General features: G+C 42.2%; 2 protein-coding genes across 6 annotated transcripts in view; one reads left to right on the top strand and one right to left on the bottom strand.

Annotated features, from left to right (window-relative positions):
* ANKRD27 (ankyrin repeat domain 27) overlaps positions 1-21,133 on the top strand; it is a 55,366-nt gene that overhangs the window by 4,153 nt on the left and 30,080 nt on the right. The window contains exons 1-4 of one of the 5 annotated variants that reach the window (XM_030955827.1): positions 3,216-3,395; positions 18,047-18,177; positions 19,183-19,293; positions 19,947-20,103. In XM_030955827.1, the coding sequence (XP_030811687.1) occupies positions 18,076-18,177; positions 19,183-19,293; positions 19,947-20,103 (370 nt within the window). In that variant the 5' untranslated portion in view covers positions 3,216-3,395; positions 18,047-18,075. Of the gene's footprint in view, positions 1-3,215; positions 3,396-6,579; positions 7,988-8,060; positions 8,074-17,445; positions 18,178-19,182; positions 19,294-19,946; positions 20,104-21,133 lie in introns of those variants that run through there. The other 4 variants (XM_030955826.1, XM_030955830.1, XM_030955825.1 and 1 more) reach the window with 4 other exon arrangements.
* Positions 3,413-7,820, bottom strand: RGS9BP (regulator of G protein signaling 9 binding protein). The gene has a single exon (XM_030955832.1). It carries the CDS (start codon positions 7,422-7,424, stop codon positions 6,711-6,713), a length of 714 nt encoding a protein of 237 aa, XP_030811692.1. The 5' UTR covers positions 7,425-7,820; the 3' UTR covers positions 3,413-6,710.

The following is a 21,133-nucleotide window of genomic DNA, read 5'->3' as shown; positions in this document are numbered from 1 at the left end:
ATGACATGCTAAACCTTTTAGATTCTTTAGCTCATACAATATCAACGAATAGGCAGACTTAATAATTAATATGAAAAGTAAATAGATTACTCACTATATAGGTTTTCAAGTATTGTTTCCATATTGTGAATAAATGTCACATGTAGGAAATGCAGGTTTATGATTATAACACCATTATATAGATTGAGTAAAAAGAAAAATTTAAAAAAAACCAGCTAACCTCATACAAAATATGATATTCCAACAAATTAGGCAGATGAGAAAACTAGATTACAGATAATATTAACAACTGGAACTGTTCTACTTCCATCATCTAATCATCTCCAACAGGCACCAAATGGATTACACATCTTATGGAAATGGAAATTATGGTTCTAATTCTGCAGCTTTTAGTTGTGTGAATAGTTTTCACACATGTAATTTCTTGCCAAACTGAGTACTGGTGGCTTGTTTGAGGAATCATTTGGAGCACACCTTCCAGGACCCAGAATTCAAATGTGTATATCTTAAGTTACACCTGCAATTAGCATATTAGATTAAGTTGCTGAGGGAGTATCATGTTTGCTGTCTCTGGCAGTCCTCAGTCATTTTATATGGTATAAATAGTTAAGTATTTTCTTTTGCCTTTTTTTTCTTATTTCCCCTTTCTTGTGGTTTTTTTCCTCCCCAAAGTTTATGCTATTTCTGTATAGATTTTTCTGGATCACACAAAGAAATTGCATTTAAATTTTTTTCCCAAGATAATTGTAGATGACTCTTAAACATGAGGTTTATTATTCTTTCAAAAGCCCCATGATTTTTAAAGTCAGTTGTTTGGCTGTATGGTTTCTTAGTGCTGTGGCACATCAGTGAGTTCAACTGTGTGTGTTACTTGAACATTTGTGTGTGAGACAGACCTGACTGATCAGAGGCTGCAGTGATAATTTCATGCACAGTGGAAATAACAGAGCACATTTATACCACAGCTGTGACTTCATTTCTGTGCAGCTGAATTATACCTAGCTCTGGGAGGATTTGTGAGTTTGTTTAATTTGGTGGAGATTTAAGTATATGATAAATAATGTCATGCAATGCAGTGTAAATAAAACATACAATTCAAGGAAAGAGAACAAAACAAAAACCCACCTGACCCTGTGGAGGGCTGACAAGTCAGTTTCTGTCACTCTGGTAAATCACAGTCGATATTCTCACAAATGGCTGGAACTGAGAAATAAACATAATTGCATTTGGTAAGTGGCCTCTGTGGTGGCAGTTTCAGAGAGGTTGTGATTGGATTTGTGTTTGCAGTCACATTGCTTCCAGCATGGAACACTCGTGCTTGGCTGGCCGAGAGGATCCACCAGAGCCCTGGTGCTGGCTAAATGCCCTGTGATTTTTCACCTTTGCACAGGTTCTGCAGTGGCAGCTGCTAATGCCACATCCCAGCTGCACCCAGTACCACAGCAGTGAGCTGTGAGGGTGGGTGATGGAAGCCAGCCATGTGGGACTGCCTCCTTCCAGGAGAAAGTCATTGTACTGTGGAGCTGGGGGAGATAAGGATTGTCTTCTGTAAAATGGATAACAGCATGTAGCAAATTAAAATAGTTTTACTCTTACTCTGTAAGACATAATAAGAGAATGGAGTCAGTTCCACTCAGGGATATTTTATATCCTCTGTCCCATTGGGCATAAGATATTCCTTTTTTTATAGAGAAGCTGTAGTTTAACATTGGGATGCTGTTGTATATAACGAAAAGCAAAACTTGGTATTTACTACATACATCCATCTCCTTTCCTTTTTTGTTGTTCCCTAAACACATGTGGATAATTTTACATGAAAGACATTATTTTCTAATCCCAGTTTTATTGTACACTTACTGTAGCAATGCTGCTCACGTGTGAACTATTTTGTCCAGATCTCTTCCTGTATTAAGACTTACATAATCGTATTGAGAGAAAGCACTTAGAGATCTGTAATCCACTGGTCTTACTGAATGACTTTTTACATAATGAAAATCTGTGAAGGGTAAATATGTTGACTAGGAGTTCCATTAGCACTTAAATAGAAGGTATTTCTGGAAAGCAAACATAAACAACACAAACCTTCCAGAGAAGGAAAAGCAAGCCTGTAACCAATCCTCTCTATGAACAATAAGCACATGTTTAATTTTTAATCTGAAAGCTAATTACATCAGTCATTTAGTCCAGTTTTAAATAATTGCATTACTGTAAAAAATATTTTCATACTTGCATGAAGAATTTTGAAACTAATTTTATTTTATATTCATAGTGCTGAAATTTGATGTTACATTGTTTGCAACATCAAGAGAAACTTTAATTATGGTCCTATATTCCTAAACTAGAAAAAAGGGTAATGGGTTTTTATGGTGATGGACTGGAAATCCTGGAATGAAATTACAAATTGCTGCATTTAACAGACTCAGTTCTGATGGTTTGATACAACTGTTGATCATTATTGCTACCAATAGCGCAAGACCAAGTTTCACACTTCTTAGGTTGTGTAAATCTTTTGCTAAAGTTAATGCCAGCTTTGCTGGCTGAAAGAGACAGAGTTTGGATCCTAACACAAGGAGATTCCACTTGTTAGTCCAGCCTGGTCTGGTTTTCAGGTTGTCCAAGCCAGTGGTTCTGTACTTAACACTGGACATCCAGCGCTGAAGGCAGAATCATGTTAGCCTAAATGTTATTGTAGCTGTTTCCTAAGGCAGGGATTTCCTGGCTTTTCAGACTGTTAATTCCCTAGCAGTGTATGCCACATCACTATTCAGCTTGGGAGCTTGAGAAGGCTGTGTTGATGTTTACAAAACTAATGAGAGGGCTTAGCACGTTACTTTTAGTACTGTGGTTGAAACAGGAACTTTAGTTTAGAAGAGCTTACTACAGATAAGCTATATTAATATTCTAGCTTTTCAAAGAGTCATAGAATGGTTTGAAATGGGAGACCTTAAAGATCATCTGGTTTCAACCCCTTCCATGGGCAAGGACACCTTCCACCAGACCAGATTGTGCCAAGCCTTGTCCAGCCTGGCCTGGAATGTTTCCAGGGATGGGGCAGCCACAGCTTCTCTGGGCACCCTGTGCCAGGGCCTCACTGCCCTCACAGGGGCAGTGTTTCTTCCCAGCATCTCATCTGAACCAGCTCTGTCAGTGTGAAGCCATTCCCCCTTGTGACTCCATCCCTTGTGAATAAGCTCTCTCCATCTTTCTTGCAGGCTCCCTTCAGGCATTGGAAGGGCACAGTTAGGTCACCCCAAAGTTTGTCTTCTGCAGGCTGAACAGTCCCAATTCTCCCAGCCTTTCCTCACAGCAGAGGTGCTTTATCCCTGTGATATCTTTGTGACCTCCTCTGGACCTGCTTTGAAGATTTTATTTGACTTACTGCTGCAAGCAAACCAGTAAGTTTTAAGGAAGTACTTTATTTTAAGTTAAATAAACAGTGACAGTAACAGGTTTGCATTATTCAAAGTGTAGAAAATACCACCCATGCACAGGCAAAACCAGTGTAATTCAAGTCAGGAGTAAGATTTTACTATACAGCAAATTTAATATGTGTATTCTGTGAATAAAGACAAAAGAGCTGAAGTAGATCAACATTGATATTAATTAAGCAATGACCATCTTCTCTTGTACATTATAAGTATTGTATATATGTATATGTAATTATACAGAATGTATAATTACATTCTCACCAATCAACATGAGAGTATGTGCTTTTTCATCATGCTGTTTCAATATAGAGTATTTTGAAGTATGAATTCCCATTTTTCACTTAGAAAGTAGCATTTCCAGTTGCATTCCAGTAGAGGGAGAAAATGAAGACTGCAAATCTTTATCTCTATTTCTTAATTTAGAGGAAGCCTCTGTACTTTTGGACAATGGAGGTTTCATTTACTTTTGGTTTTGTGCACTGTCGTGCCAAACTCTGTCACATGGAACAAACATGTGTAGGAGATGAGTGGCAGCACTTTATCCATGTAGACAGTGCCAATCCTCTGTTAGAATTCTACTTAATCTATTAATTTCAGATAGATAGGCTAAATATAAGATGATACAGATTTTTAGGAACATACTAATGATGAATTAATTTGCAGCCAGCTTTGTCTTAGTATTTGAAAATTCTTTTTCCAAGGCCAATCTTTTAAGTAGTAATTGTGTGCATATTCATAATAAAGCAAGACTTACATACTTATGAGCTATTTCTATGAATTCTTTGAGTCCTGTATTAAAAAATCCAAATAAAAAACCAAAACTGCAATGGGCTGAAAACGTAACAGTTTACCAACCCATTGAGGCTTGCTTTCGAAGATGACTTAGTCTTAAAAATTCTTCTACACAACTAAGCATGGATAAACTGTTTATCTATGGTTAGGTGTGTGGAAGATACAGAGATAGAAGATAATGAATGTTGTCATTGTTAGCATTTACTATCCACTTACTTAGAAAACAGACTTGCATTCATGACTTGGGAGTTTGAGAACATGTGGTTAAATGGTCTGATTTCACAAGGTTTATGGAGTTTTCAGGAAGCACAGAACAGAGCCCAATGGCTTCTCTACCTTCCTGTGAACAAAGTGAGAGTGCAAAATGTGAAAACATCCACAGTCCTTAATGACAAGAGGTGGCAATCCAAATAGGTACATTCTTCTGCAGCTTTTACTGTATTTTCCTTAAATATGTTTACTTATTGTGGTTGTGAAGGAGATCCTCCAATTTAAATGAACACTCAGCAATTACAGCTTGTCTAGGCAGGCTGGAACTGTAGCACGGGTAAATACAGACCTGGCTTTGTTAGAAAGCTGTCAGGGATCTCTACAGACAGAGATTAACTACATATAAAACATATCCTATGGAATGAGTGAGACACAACAGAAAGGAATGTGGAGTTGTCTTGGAACACTTTGAAATCCTGAGAGAACGGAGTTAGACTGGACCAATGTGCAGAGCTCACATTATCCTTCAACATAAGGATAATCTATAGCTTTGAATTCAGGCTTCCACTTACTATTTTTTCCTCACCTACAAGTGACCAGATTCAAATACACTTCCCCCCACCATAAATCCAGTTAAGTTTTAAAGATTAATCTGTTTGCTGCAGTTTCTTGAAGTATGTTTACTTCTTAAATCAAAAATATTAAAAAATATTAGGTGTTTATGCATGTTGTCAATTTTATTTAACAAGCATGAAGACTGTTCATAAAACACGTCTGATTATTACTTTTTGATAATGTTCCTGTAATAATCAATGAAGAAGAATGACTTCTTATCCCCCAGTATTTTGGGGTCTTTATATTTGGCTGTGGAGTGCCCCATATACACCTATGGCACTGTAGCACATGTACCAAGCATTCCTGAACAGACAGTGTGTGACCACAGCACTAGAAGGTATTTCCAGAAGTAAATAATAAATACCATAACACATAAATCCTTTTTACAAAATACTGTAAAGCTTCTCTGCTAAGTGTATGTTCTCACAGTTTTATATTTAAATGTTGACAATTCCACAGGGAAGAACTAGAAAGTTTAATGCTGTTGCATTTCCCTTCCAGAACAGTAGTGTTATCAAATGGGACCAATCCTACAGGCTTCCTGTTTCCCAGATGATTAATCAGAAATGACTGAGATATGAAACTGAGACACATTTTTAGCTTTGTCTGGATTTCTGCAATTTGGGAGCTTGCAGAAACGTGGCTGTACACATACAAGCATCAGTCCCTCCCTGTCAACAGGAGAAGGGATCCCTGTCAACAGCAGACTTGGGAAAGTCTTCTTTAACTTAGCATCATTTCTCTTTGCTAAAATCTATTTTCCCATGTTACTGCATCTGCTGTGGGTAGATTCATTGCTCCTGTTTTCATAGTTAATCACAGAGTACAAATTGCTGCTTCAGAAAGAAAAATTAAAATCAGAAGCAAGAATCAGTCTTTCTGCAAGGAAAGATAAAATTGTGGTAAATGTGAATGAAAACCATGAGGCTTGCTAGTATTTTTCTGCATATGCAACTCTCCCTTTTTTCACTCTGGATTTGGAAAGCGATTAGTCATTGACATGTGCTGTGCCAATTCATGCAACTTGGTTCCGTACACTCCAGTCTAAATCAACAAACAGTACTTGGTATCAAACATCGTTCTGTTTTCTCCCCCCTCCCCAACCATTAACTTATTTAAAATAGAGCTTGGTTACATTCTTTTATTGGGGTTTTCATCGTTACCCCTTTCCTCTGCTCAAGAAATACGTTTTGTATTTGATGAAAAAAATGAAGTATTCTATTCAGTTGGTCAGAAAAAACACCCATATTAGCCATCAAATTTATGTTACCCTCCAATACTGTAAACAGTGACCAGCAGCAAACACCAGAGCCTAGTGAAGAACAAAAACCACAGGCTTCTGAGAATAGTGACCTATTAATAGCAGGCAAATCCCTGTTACAGCCAGTAGTGATAATACCCTGATATTCGCTTAACTGTTCCAAGTCCAGTAAACGAAGACATTCTATTCTGCAGGCTGATTTGCGTCCCTTTTCTTCAAAAAGCATGAAGAAACAAATAGTGCATTTTAGGGTATCCAGAGGCAGAAGTTCTGCTTTGTTCTTTCAAGTGCTCGTTTAAAATTCTCAGTTCATCCAAGTAACACACTTCGGAAGTGAAGGTGAGGCATGAAACACTCCAGAGACAGGCTGGAGAAGGGTCGCTCGTGTCAGAGCTTGCACCACCCTAAGACAGTTTTACCACACACACTGCCAGGACAATAGCGATAATGAGCACAGCAGTGAAAATAATCCCAGCTAGAACCTTGCTGATATCGCAGAAGGATTTATTTTCCTCCACAGAGATCATGCCAATAGAGGAAGCGCCCACGCTGATGGTGGATTTCAGTTCAGCCCCTGGGTCTTGCTTAGCCTCTACTGTCCACTGGGGGACATTGACCTTCATCTCCATCTCGTACATCATCTCTCCTACCTGGTTGATCTCGTTCTCGAGGTCTTTCAAATCCACCACGTCTATGTTGTGCTCAGCCTCGTATTTCATGTTCTGGACGCTCATGGCGCGGGCGGCCACGCCGGAGGTTCCCCCACTCATGCCCGTCTGGATCAGGTGCTTTTTGGGGACGTTCAGCGGGAACTCGTGGCCCAGCTCCAAGGCTCTCCTCATATCGATCTCCAGGATCTCTAGGCACGTGGAGAAAATCACCCATAGCCTCTCGAACTCGGCTTTATCTTCCTTACTCACGCTTTTGTCCTTCAGGACCGTGGTGAGCTTGTTCCTGTTGGCCACCGCCAGCTCCTGAGCTTTCTGCCGGGTTTTCTTGAGCTCCTCCCGTAGGTTCTGGGAGTCCGAGGTGCCGCCGATGGTCAGCACCATGTGCCGGTAGCAGGCGGTCACCTTGTTGAGCGCGTCCAGCAGCGCCTTGCACTCCTCCTTCACCATGGTGGTGGCGGGGGCCGTGCCCGGTGCCGCCCTGACTTACCCGGTGCCGGGCCCCGGGCGCTGCCACAGCCGGGCGCTACCAGCACACATGGCAAGCACTGCCTCCGGATCGCGCCTGCATCCAGCACCCCCTTACCCGCTGGTCAGGCGGCGCCGGCGGCTCCGGGAGCCCGGGCGGGCGGCGGGGAGCCCAGGCGGGCAGGCAGCATCGCTCCGCCGCCTGCAGCGCCGCCGGGGCGGCTCGGTCCGCGCCGCTGCTGTTTGAAAAGTGCCCAACGCCAAGGATGGAGGAGAAAAAAATAAGAAATCAAAAAAGCCAAGGCTAAAGCTCTGGGGAGCGGCAGCCGGGCAGCCGGCGGTCCCCGCCGCCGCCACTTAACTCGCCCCAGCTGGGCGCCCGCGCGGTCACATGGGGGGAGCGCCCGGCCCGGCCCTATAAGCCCTCGCAGGCTCCGCCTCCGCAGGCAGCGATCCCGCGGTGCTCCCGGCTCTTCGCCCGCTCCCTCCCGCCTCTGCCCAGCCATTGGCTTCGTGCGGCCGCGCCGGGCCCGCCCTGGACCCCGGTAGGGCTTGGCCGGGGCGCGGAGCGGCGGGGGAGGCGGGCGGCAGCGGCTCTGCGGCCGGGGAGCAGGGAGGCGATGGTGTCGGTGTGAGTAGCGCTCCCGCCCCGGGCAGCCTGCGGCTCCCGCTGGGACCGTCCCGCCGAGATGGGAGCGCGGAGCGCTCCCGGCCCGCCGTGCCGTGCCCCGGGGGCTGCTTGGCCGCGGCCTGGGCGGTGGCGCGGCCGTGCTCGGCCTTCGCCCGGGCCGGAGTGCGGCGGGGTCGGGCCGTGAGGACACATGGCCTGGTCAGTGGCTGCCGCGGCACGGTTGGTCCTCGCCTTGTTGAGCCCCGCTGTGCACGGCGGGTCGGCCTTGCCCGGCCCCCCGGGTGTCCCGTGTGTCGCAGACCCGCCGGGACCCGGCTGGGGAAGGAGCTCGCTGCTGTTGTCATCCGCAGGAAGGGCTGGCGTGCGGTCCGGGGCACTTGCACTTAGCTCAAGTCAGGCCATGGCACATCAGGGAGCGCAGGCAACACAGCAGTTGTCAGTGTCAGAAGCGATGCTCCACCGGCTGCCCTCGGCAGTGTGCTCGGTACAGCCCGGTGAGCGCTGATGGGCGCTAGGCCGTGCTCGTTGTGCACCCAGCAGCGTGGAGGTGATGTGAGTGCTGCTCGGTGACCTGAGCTCTGCTGTCCCTGGCCCCTGGTGCGTCTGCCCAGGTGGGCTTCTGGAGAGCTTGCTTGCCACAACATATGCTACCATATATGCCCCAGCGTTTGTAGGGAGCTGACTGGTTTTGTGATGCTACAGTGGCCTGAAAAAGCTGTGAAGCCACAAGAGTCCCACAAGAAGGGAGCATGACCAAATCCCTTATCTTTTATCACTGCCTTTGCAGAGCAGTGTGTGTTGTGAGCAAGATAATTTGCTAAGAGGAACAGAGTCCAGGCAGACTGGCTTTCTGCTGCTGCTGCTGAGCCCAGCTTGAAGAGTCTTGTCTAGCCTGTGTTCCTCTTTCTGGATTTTGGTAGCTTGGACTCCACTGACTTCGTGGGGTTTTTTTGGTGGTTTTTTTTTTTTTTTGGTTTTGTTTTATCTTGCTTTAATTTTGGCCCTAGTTTCAAAACCTATGTAGCTTCTGCTGCAGGTTACTTACTACCTGTGAAAGGAATGGCCTCTTAACTTTGTGTAGATTATCAAATTACTACCAACTAAACTGAGTAGCTCTGTCAATTTGCATGTTGGTAGCCTAGAAGAAGCAAATTAGTCATGCCTGTTTCTTTGTAGGAATAAAGAAACACAGGATGGTTTTGATCTGATTGTAAGTGAAGTCTTGTAATTGCCTAATCATTGTCAGGTGGAAAAAGGATTAGGTCTGGGTTTGAAGCTGGAGTCCTATGTGACATAAGTGTTAAGCTTATTGCTGACTAAATGATGCATATTTGTGTGTCTGTTTTAGCTATTTTTATAGTCTGCTACAGAGCACTAAAGTTAGGTGAGAATCTGGAAGCCACTTCTGCAACTGTGTCTGGGAGAGAGGGAAGATTGGTTCAGAAACATGTGACTATTTAAATCTGAAGGTAGCAGCAGTCATAATCTATATCAAGTAATACCTATGTACATCTTTAGGTGTGTCATGTGGGAAGAGCCTGTTATTTAGATTACTTCTAATTTAAGTTCAGCTGCATGCAGTTATACAACTTGCTTGGATTGTGGGAACTCTTAAAATTCAATTGTTTATCAGTCAAGCATGATGTTCTGAAAATCCAAATCTTGGTGCTGCTTTCAGATGAGATGCTGACTAGCAAAAATACTGTCCTGGAAAAGCTATTAGGATGGAGGTAAAAATCCTTAGAACTGACTTAGGAAGCAGCATAATGAGTAGTAGAAAAAACGTATTTCCTGGTTCTGTGGCAAGGCTTTCTTGCAATAGATGTTAATGATCATATTCTTCCTGTGCAGTACTCTTAAAGCTGTTTGCAAAGTATTCTCTGATGCATCTTGAACATCACTAATTAAATGTTATAGTCTCATTTTAATACTTTTAAGTAGAATTTTAGGTAAATGCAGGTTTGTTTTGCTTTAATGGTTGGTAAGCCTTGTCTGAGGGACTTGCTTTTAGAGCAGGCTCATATACTAAGTTGGGTCTGTAGACTGCTATGGCTTGGCAAAGTTTGAAGCCACTATGAGATGAAGGAAAGTAAGGATGCAATACAGTGAAAATAAAATGTGATATCAACCCCTTCTCTCTCCCTGATCACTGATAAATTCTGAATACTTTGAATTCTGTGGTTTGCTTTCTGCTAAGCTTTTTGCTTGTAGAGGTGAGAGGATTTGATCCATATGAAGAATCTTAATTTATGTTTTGGGGGAATGTTAGACTGATACTTCTGTATCATGATGTTTACTTTCAGGAAGCTCTTAATTAGCATAGGCTGTTATGTGTTGCATTGTGTAGTATTTATAACACCAGTAGTGGTTAAAATAATTTATTTTGCTTGTTAGAGCTTACCTGCTGAATTGTTTTCCAGCCTTCTGACCCTTGCACTGGTGCCTAAATAAATAAAACATTTGGCTTAAGTAAACCTCTGTGTATTTCAACTCCATAAGAATTTACCCCCTTCCCCCACCAAAGAATGGGAGGGAAGTACCAAAGTACTGACATTTCTGAGAGCCTGAGGAGGAGGTGACCTTAAATACAGCTCACTGGTGTTTGAAGGAAGTATCCTTGTTTGAGGAGCTGTTGTGGGGACTTTGTGTTTGCTGTTAATGTTCTCCCTCTAAATGTTCCTTGTAACTGTTGGTGGTTCACTGAACAGCACTTGCACTTTGTTCTAGGGCTTGCTTGGAGTAGCTCAGGGCTGCCTATCAGAGAATGAAATGTAGCTTCAGCAGTGGAGGCAAGGAGTAAAACTTCTTTGCAGCCACTCTGGTGGACTTCTAAAGCTGTGAGAATTGGGAATCTAGAGTCTACCTTCTTGTGAAAAGAGGATGCAGCTGCTTCCTGATGCTTGGCTAATGACAAGCAAGGTGTGTTTGAATATGTTGGAGTAACTGGGTGGAAATGGGAAGCTTGGCTGTTGAAGGATCCACACACATTGAAATGTGCTTCCTCTGGAGAAAAGGAGCAAGTAACAGGGGAGACTCAAGCCCCCAAGTCTGGGACAAGTAAGGATGTGCCCACATCAAACAGTAGTGCAAATGCTCTGCTAAAATATAAAGGATGAACCTTCTTACCACTTCTCATGTGTGAGAACTCAGTTCTGGAGTGGGGGCTCATGAGAAGCTGCACAAGGCTGTGGTACAACCCTGTGTGCTCGGTCCTGTCCAAGGATGTGGAGCAGTGGTAGCAGGGCCAGAGCTGCCAGGCTTAGAAAAGGCTTGGGAGCTGTTGGGTAGAGGCAAAACCCAAGCCATGAGATCCTGTGCCAGCTCTTAACCCTTCAGTGGAAGAAATGTGTGCCTGGAAGGGAAATGCTGAGAGAAATTAGCATCTTCCTGGAATGCTCATGACTCCTCCTTTCCAGACTCTGTTCCATTGCTGTCAGGCTGATGTTGTGGGATAACAAAACTTAGTTTTTCACTGGTTGCTAGTAAGCCTTGAGCTGACTGATGTGAATTTACTGTGAATAATCTGATCATTCAAAGGTGCTACTCCTGCATACTTCTCTTTCACAGAAGTCAGTACAAACTGAACCTGAATCTAGAAGGGGTAGGAATAGATTTACTTATTTATTCACTCGTGGTGACCAAGGCATACTGGAATGTGTCAGGTGTTTTTCACAGGATGCTCAACACTCATCCTTTAGAGTTTTCAGATGTTCAGAAAAAGAAATTGTCTTCTGTTTTTACTTTGAGATGAGTGTTGATGTAGGGCTAAAGTTCAGATTGTGCCTTTTGCCCAGAAGCAGAGTAACCAAGGAGTAATAGTGCTGTAAAATGGGAACTGGAGTGATAACTCAAGTTTTTGGACTGAGTCTATTTAAATTCCACTGTTAGATTCCTGTTTGCTTGTAAAGAGCCATAACATATGCTTACCTTTGGCTGTTCCTCTACTAAGTGGTGCTCTTAAGGTGTGTGGGGGAAGCACTTCTGTTAAAAAAACCCTTAACTTAGAACTGAGGAACAATTGCTTCCTTGTACTTTTTTTTTTTTTTGGTGGAGCTATGTAGTTTGCTAGAATGATACATTTCTGATAAAGTTTGTATGTGTATTTATCTGCTACTCTGAGATAAAAATTTTTTAGTTGGGTAATGAGTTGGTCCTCATTTACTAGTTATTTTGAGCACTTCAGTAAATACCAGGTTACTGGATTACTAAGCCTTAGTTGTTCCTGTTGTAGCTATTGGGAGCTAAGGTGAAGTTGATGTTATCACATGAAATTTGACAGTATTGGTAAAATAAAATTGAATGAATTTATGCTTCTTGCCATGCTAATGGATCTGGTGTTGAAGGTTTTGGAGAACTTGGCATTCTGCTCCCTTGAAGCTGGATGTGTGTGGAGGGGACACTGAGGTACTTGATGTTAGTATCCCAGTGCAATATCCCAACTTGTCCTGGAGACAGCTGAGCTTACTAAACTTGGCTAAGAATTTTTACTGACTTGGGTAGCTGTTTTGACTTTGTTCTGCTAAATTATTATTAAAATGCCGTGGTGAAAACACAGAAAATTATGCTGCTCAGCATTGACTATGTAGTGTTTGTATACACCATCCTTCATGCTGTTATTACAGATGTTTTCTCTGCAGAATGTTATGATTAGTCTTTAGTAGGGATGTAGCCGGATGCTCAGAAGATGATGAGGCTAAGGTTTGAGTAAGTAGTGGTACAAGCTGAATGCGGACAGGAGGTAACTGCTAAGTAACAATGCAAATACAATGACATCATCCACTTTGTGGCTGTTTCTCTAAATTTCAAAGTACTTCTTAAAAGGAACTGAAACTTGCAAGCTCTGGAAAAGGCTCCTCACTTGTCCATCTCTAAAGGAAAACACCATCAATGAGAAAATGAACTGTCAGAATTTATTCCTATTCACTGTTTTCACTACCAAATGTAATTAGGCTTCATTTCCAGTGTTTTAGAGAAAACAGTGGCATGCTTAGGTTCCACGTTTTTCACTTGGACTCTCCTTTGTACCATAGTTATATTACTAGAATTATCACTCTGCTTTTGATCTAGAAAAGATTAGTCTGTTGTAAGATTATGATTATAGTTCTTTTTTAAACTGTAACATAATGCTTATTAGATTGTCTGATCCAGCTAGCTTCTGTTCTTCCAGCAATTTGAGCTATTTCTGTGTTTACAGGCATGAAGCCATACACTGAAGTGATTCTGTTTAAACCTTTTATATAACATTAGTGCTTGAGTATTGCTTTACTGCTCAGCATGATAGAATTTGATAAACTTCATAGTGAATATAGCTGATAGCTTTTAATGAGCATCCTGTTAAGCATTAATCAGTTCTAGTAATGTATATAAGGCTTTGTGCATTTTCTGTTTTTACTGTAAAGCTTAAGCTGTCCAAGGTGCAGCTACAATAATAAGTCTGTATCACCCCCAAGTTAAATTAGGTTGAAGCTGAGTGTTGTGTTCTGCCAGCAAACTCTTAATGGAGAATTCTAATGTGTTCCTAGAATTATAGCAATGCATTAGCCAGTATTTTCAGATGCATTTAACTTTTGGGGTGGAAAGAAATTGGCTTAATCTCAAAAAAATGCCTGAGCTTTGGAGAAGCTTTAATGTACTCTCTTGAATCTGTCGACTAAATTCCTTTGGTTTGGTTTTTCTTGATGACTTAAATTGCTTCTGCATCCACCCTTCTGTCTCTCTGGAGAATGCTGTGGGAAGGTGATGGAGGGCTGAGTGAATACAGTAACTAAACTGTTTTAGGTAATAAGTATGCCACCTGTTGTTGTTCATAGCCACATTTTAATCAGATGTGATACCTAACCCCTAACGAGACACTGAACAGCTGCAGGGGTAAGGGAGAGGAAGAGGGGAGGAAATTGAGAGTTGTGGTTCTCAAAACAGTACCAATGTGGCCAGTGGGGGTTGTTTCCTGCTGTGCAGGAGCATGAATGTGAGGAGCAGTGCAGAGCTCCCATCTGCTCTGCTCAAGGAGGGTGACAAACACCCCTGTGAACTAGAAATTTACCTTCCTTCCTGGGGTGGAGCACGTCTATGGCACCTTAGGGGCATTACAGTAACTGAAATGCCAGAATTCAATGCTTGAATGCAGTTTCTTTTCACTCCTTGCTGGAGTTCCAAGTGTGATTCAGCCCTGTCAGTAGTTCTGTAGTAAAAGAATCTGTGGCTGCAACTAACAATCTGTGGCTGCACATCACTGAGTTACTTGTGGTGTGTAACTCATGAACTGGAAATTGAAAATTATAATCTTCAAGCTCCTCCTATGATGGTCCATCTTTAATGATTCTTAAAGCACTCCAGTTGCTCATGTTTTTTTTTTTTTTTCAGGTACAGATAGTGTTTTAAGAGGTCAGTCAGACAGCAAGCTTAATGAGGTCAGGCTTTCTGTGGGAGCTTCTCCTCCTCACATCAATTTCTTAGACCTTTTGTGCCAGGGAATGAAGTGTTACTTTAAATTTTGGTTGGAGTTTTTTTTGATGATGAGGAGGATTTATGGTATGTGTTCTCTTCCCCTCCTGTTATGGGAAGAAGTCTTTGGACTTGAAGATTTGTTAGGCTGAAAGACTGGCAATAAAGCTGTTGGAGACATTTGTGCTCTGCAGTTTTAGCACTGCAGTCTGATGCTTGGTTGCCTCCTTGTGTCAATATGCTTTTTCCCCTGGCAGTGTGTGATGTGTTAACAGCTTCTCCATTGCTGTCCTGGGGAGGATCTCAGCAGTCTCATCTTCTGCTGCTTGGACAGATACACAAATTCACCAAACTAAAGGCAGATCAAACTGCCTCAGTGGGACAACTGCGTTAATGAAAGGCTGATTTGCAAATTGTCTCAAAAGGCCATATCATCCACCCTCCCAGCTTTGTTATGTCCACTATCACCTCTAGTAGAGGTTTGTCTGACACATTCTTGGAGATTTACAACATGAGAGACTTGATAGCTTTGCCAAGCAATCTAAACCATGTGCTTACCTTCCCTTTTGGAAGGTGTTCCTGATCTGTAATCTGAACCTGTTTTCTTCAGTTAAGGCCTACTTCTTAGATGGGGGGAAAAATGCCCTTCACTGAAACTTGATCCACCTGTGGGGAAAAAAATCCTTACTTGCTTCATGCACTTTTAGTTATAAGCATCACTGCCTTCCATGGATGGGATTATGCCTACAGGGCTCCTTAGCCTTTCTTACTTCAGGCCAGTTTATCTGTTGTGATGAGGACAGGAACATCCAAAACCATCCCAAAAAAAAAAGCATGAAGGACTCTCAAGTCTTGCTGGGCAAACTATTTTGCAGGTTGCACTTATGTGTACATACAGCCCTGCTTGGTGCTTGACTTACACTGAATTGTTTTCAGTTGTATATACTAATTTGTCACTGAGTCATGTTTGGACTGCAAGCTGCAGTCATTAAGACTTAGTTGGAATTGTGGCCTAGCCAGATGTTCAGCAGGCAGGTTTTCTGTTGCTAACTAGTCCTGCCCATGAAGGTGTGTCTCAGCCCTGCTGTTGTGTGGATCAGCAATCTGTTCCTGCAGCAGACCTGCCGCAGGGCTTGTGCTGCCTCTTCTCTTCCCTCTGCACTGGCTGAGGAAGGAGCCACAGCTTGGACTTGGATTGGAGCTACCTGCCAAGAAATCTTTATAGTAAGCATGTGGTGGAATTACTGGTGATCATCCTGTTTACCCAGACACTGTGGTAGGACAGATCAGGGATTATAGAATTGGTTGGTCTAGGTTGGAAGGGACCTTAAAGCCCATCTTGTTCCACCCCTGGTTGTGGGCAGGGACACCTTCTACCAGAGTTGTCCAGCCTGGCCTTGGACACTCCGGGGATGTGTCACAGCCATAGCTTCTGTGCCAGGGCCTCAGCGCCCTCACAGGGAAAAATTTCTTCTGTGCATTTAATACAAATCACCCTCTTTTAGTGGGAAGCTCCTGCCCTTGTCCTGTCACTTCAGTCCCTTGTCAGAAGTCTCTCTACAGCCCATTTAGGTTCTGGTGAGCAGCAAGGTCACCCTGGAGCCTTCTCTTCTCCAGGCTGAACCCCCCACCTCTCTCAGCCTGTCTCCAGAGCAGAGGGGCTCCAGCCCTTGGAGCATCTTTGTGCCCCTCCTCTGGACTTGCTGGAGCAGCTCCATGCCCCTGTGCTGGGAGCCCAGGCCTGGAGGCAGCTCTGCAGGAGGGGTCTCACCTGAGCTGGGCAGAGGGACAGATTCCCCTCCCTTGACCTGCTGCCCATGTAGGGGGATGAGCCCAGGACATGGTTGGTTTTGGGGCTTCAAATGCAGATTGCTGGCTCATGTCGATCCCATATTAAGCTGGACTTTTTCTAGGTTCACAGTCTTTAATTACTCAACTTGGTTGGTGTTCTGAAGGTGTCAATGAGCAAACATTTCTTTCCTCACTGTATTAGCAAACTGCATGGCTGTGCTGATATGGGAGCCCTGGATAAGTAATCTTTCATGGAAGCTCTTGTTACTGTATGCTTTGAAAGCAAAGGGACCATTTTGTCTGGAATTGTGCAGGAAAGCTACTCGAGGCATGTACCTGCCACTGCCAGACTTCAGTGGTTCAGGCTGGGGTTGTCCAAGCTGTGAGTAACTGGTGATACCTTTATAGTGGAAATGACTTGTACTTTAACTGGAGGTGTTTGTGTTTAACTCTGTAAGGGAGCTCTGCTTGTGCCTGCTCAGGGGAGGGACCAGAGCCCAGCTCGGTTAGCAGGCTGTAGGTCAGCTGATAGCATGGCTGAAACTCAAAGGCTATCTGGAATCCATGGGAATTGGGTGTATGTTTTTCCACCCCCTTGAACTGCCATACAGTGAGCTCACACTGAGCAAATGATGTGCTAAGAATAATTCTGCATTGGAGGTACTGATTGTGTAAGGGTGGTGTGCTCAAATTCAAGTCTCTAGCTGTGCTCACCCCTTCTTGCTATATACAGCTGAAATTACATGAGGAAATCATGCAACTTCTGTTGATTACTAAGGAAACCTGCATGAGGGCAAAAATAGAATAAGCTTGTTATTTAAGCATTTGTATGCCTGTTAATCTCAATTCTTATTAAAAAAAAAATTCTGAAGTTATTCCAGGAGGGACCTGTTAGGGTTTTTCCTGCCCTTGTGTATGATGTGTTACAGAGAATTGGAATTGAGAAAGCAAGCAGGTGAAGGTCTGATTCCTTAGGGATCATCTTCTCCAGGGCACTGTGACACCTGTGACAGCATTTCCAATGTTTACAGGTTGGATTTTCACTCTCCAGTTGCTCTTTTGCTCTGTTCAGCCAAATGTTACTTAGCAGCCTGACCTCAAATCACTGAGACTCTTTTCATGGGAGTAGAGATGACCACAAATTATGATAAATTTCACTGTGGCTTTTTAATTATGGCATGGATATTCATATCTCCTTGGTGTGCCTCTCTAACTTTGCCTGGAAAGTTGAGGATTGCCTTACGTGAGGGTTTCTGTTACACTGTCTGGGTGTCTCATTGGTGTATGTGAGCAATCCTTATACAGGTGAGTTTTAAGACTTACATGAGCACAGTGCAAAAGCATCAATGTCCCGTGGTGCAGTAGAATCTGCTGTGAAAATGCTGTTAATTTGTCTCTTGGCTTTAGATCTCAGCAGGAGAAGTTAGTTTGTATATCAAAGTGGTAATAATTTTGATCTTAACTTCTCCTCTCTGATAGTCACAGTTAGACTCCAATACCTGGAAGGCCCAAGGAGACATTGAGGATAACTGTGTGATTGGAAATGTATAATCATGAAAAATATTCTGTCTGAATAACTTCTAATAGTTAAGCAATGCCATTGGCTGCTTACATCAAGACCTGAAACTGCTTTTCTCTTTTGTGCAAGGAGAATCAAACTGCCCCTGGGTATTCTCAAATATTGTGTTTTAACAGATACCATGTATAATACATCAGCTGTTCTCCATATGTATTTTAGAACATCTCTTTGGAACATCTGAAGTCCATATGGCTATGTATGATGAAGATATCTTGAAAAATCCCTTTTATTTGGCTATTCAGAAGCGACGTCCTGATCTATGCAGCAAAGTTGCAGAACTCCATGGTATTGTAAGTATGAAAAAGTACATTTAAAAGCTGCTTAGTAAATACTAGCTATTTGAATTTATATTATATGTCTGCTATGAAACTTTAAAGATTATTTCAAGCCTACAAAACTTGAAAATGAAGCAGAACAATTTTTAGTTTAAGTTGCACGTTATTTACTAATATGGACCTCGATATATTGCAAGGTAGTAAAATGCTAAGGTTGGTGCTGTTTCTAAACTCTACAGGAAGCTTATTTCCTTTTCTATGAACTGAAGTTACATATTCTCCCACAAGTTTATAACTTAAATGGGATTGACCTTTTGAGATGCCTGGTGGACAAGCAGTTACTCATTGGACAGCATTTTACGTAGCAAAATAAAGCTATTAAACTGATCTGGAATAAAAATGTCAGTCCTTAATATTTACTAATCGGAGTGTTTTGCAATTAATTTTCATTTGCCATTAAGTATGTAGAGACTCCATTAAACATGGAGGTTATTGTCACCTGTTGATAAAATTTGTTTCTTTCTAATTAGGAATTTGCCCCAAATTGCCAATCTGCTGGCCTAAAGCCAAGATATTTATCCTAGACCTTTTTCTGATGGATTTTTATTTGAGTTTGAAAATGTACTTCACTTTTTTATTAGCTGCTTAATTTTAAGTCATCTGTTGTCATTTTAAATTATTTGTGACTGGTGCTAAGTAACCAAAGATTTCATTTACTTCCCTTAGTATAGTTTGCTTCAGTTGCATGTCAGCCTTCTTCAGATAAGTTACTAAGTGAGATTTCTGAGTTAATTATCAGGCTGTGTGTCTAGTGATAACCCCTCCTTTTTTTTTAAATAAAAGCACCTATCGTTTTTATATGTTTACTGTAAATATTTAAAAGCCTGATTTAATTGCTTGCCTTGTAAGGACAAAAGGTATTGATAAATAGCTGGCAATATCTCGGGTCGGCTGCTTTGTGCTGAGTTCCCACAGCAATACACAGCATTTCTCTCTTAAATGTGATTTAACTTCTTTTAGGTGCTAGTTCCATGCAAAGGAAGCCTTTCAAGCAACAGTCTTTCTACCTGCCAGTTTGAATCTTATGTTCTGAAGCCTCTGGAAGAAAATTTTCAAACCTTAAATGGAAAGGTATTTCTCTTTGATATCTGAATGTATCCTGGGGACACTGCAGTAAGTGATTCACTGCTGCTGTGACTGATTGTGTGAACTAATGGTTACAGACAAGTGTGGCAAGCAGGGCTGACACTGCATAGGATCCCAGGGTTTTCATTTGTAATTTTGCAGTACAGTCTGAGAACTTGGGCATACAGCTTGCACTAGAGATAGTTCGCAGGCTGCCATCAGGATTTTCCTGTTCCAGATGTCCTCACTGGAGCTGCTGGGGAAAGAAAGCCAGGTGTGAGAAATGCACACAAGGTGTGAGGTATTTTTTTGAGGCTGGGATTAAGTCCTGTTCTTAAGATGCTGGATTTTTTAAATTTCCTTTCTACTAAAAGTACTCTAAAATCTGCAAACAAGACCTTGGTGATTGTCTGAAACCTCCTCCAGCAGTAGACTTGTAAAAGAAGTAGTTGTAAGCAAGGTTCGGCCAGCCACTGCCCAATGAAGGAGCCTTTGTTTTGGTGTCAACACAGCATGAAAATGTGAAATTTCTCCAAATTGGAGCTTTCTCACCTTGCAAATTTCTCTTCTCCCCTTTGGAAATGTGACTGTGAGACAGAAGCCAAAGAGCACCTTTTTTTCTGGCAGTTTCACACTTGTTCTGCTTTGTCTTGTTTCAGGAGATCTTCATACAAGGCAACCTCATCATTCTAGGAGCTGGTTTTAATTACACTCTCTCAGTACCTGTTCTCTTTGAAGAAACCTTTTACAATGAAAAAGAAGAAAGCTTTAGTATATTGTGCATAGCTCATCCATTGGAAAAAACAGAAAGCTCAAGTATGTATTGGTGTCAGTTTGGTGGCTGCCTTTGCATAGTGAGCAAGTTAGTGTTTGTGCTTAATAAACGTGTTAATTCTGGAAAGTGTTGGCTTGGTTAAAAGCCCTTGGCATTTATGAGCTTGCTGGGCCAGATGTTGGTGTGCTGCTGCAGAGAAATACCAAGTTGCTCCCAGCAAAACTAGTGCTGAGACTGGGGCATAAATCCTGTAGAATTAAGAATTATCTGTGGAATACTTAATCCAGCATGATTTTTCTTAGCTGTGCTCAATTTATTGCTGACTGCTTAAAAAATGGATTTAATCCTAAATGTGTATCTTGGGATGCAAGGTGGATGCCCAAAAAACTGGAGAGGTAAATTCTTTCATGATCACTTTGTAGGGGGATAGAGGTTGTCTGTCAGAGTTAGGTAGCAACCTGCTAATGGTGGCCCAGCTTATGAAGTTGAATGTCTCAATTTTTGTCCTGCACTGAAAGTGCTCCTGAAGGCTGTGACACTCTTTTCAAGACTGCAGTCAATACTGTGAATGTTAACAGCATGTCCTTGTGAACTTGTATAACAATCCATGTTTACTAATTAACAACAGAAGCTCCTTAAGAAGCTTAGAAGCTTCAGCTTTTTCTGAAATAAAAACATTAGTCTTCCTAAATAAATAAAAATATTTGAAACAAGTGAATGCAAAGAGAAGTAGTACTAGGGTAGTGTGAAAGTAGTACTGTGAGGGAACTATGGAAGGCCTTAAAAAACCAAAACAACCCCACTGCCAATTCTTATAGCCTTAAATTCTCTAAGTGTTCATGTATATCTCAAAAATTATTCATGTGATATTCTTTATAGCCATTACAAAATATAGTCATATCACAGTCTTTCAGAAGTGAATGAGTTTCTAATTTCAAAAGTAATTTGAAAATAATGATTTAAGCCTCTTATTAGCTGGCTGCCTTTGACTGAAGATGAAAGATTTGCCTAGAAATAATTTTTGGAAAAACAGCATAATTTCTAAGTGAGGGATTCAGTTGTTTTAGTCAG

Source organism: Camarhynchus parvulus, chromosome 11 (assembly GCF_901933205.1).
Source record: "Camarhynchus parvulus chromosome 11, STF_HiC, whole genome shotgun sequence".
Lineage (NCBI taxonomy): Eukaryota > Metazoa > Chordata > Aves > Passeriformes > Thraupidae > Camarhynchus > Camarhynchus parvulus.
This window is presented reverse-complemented; position numbering and strand designations above follow the sequence as displayed.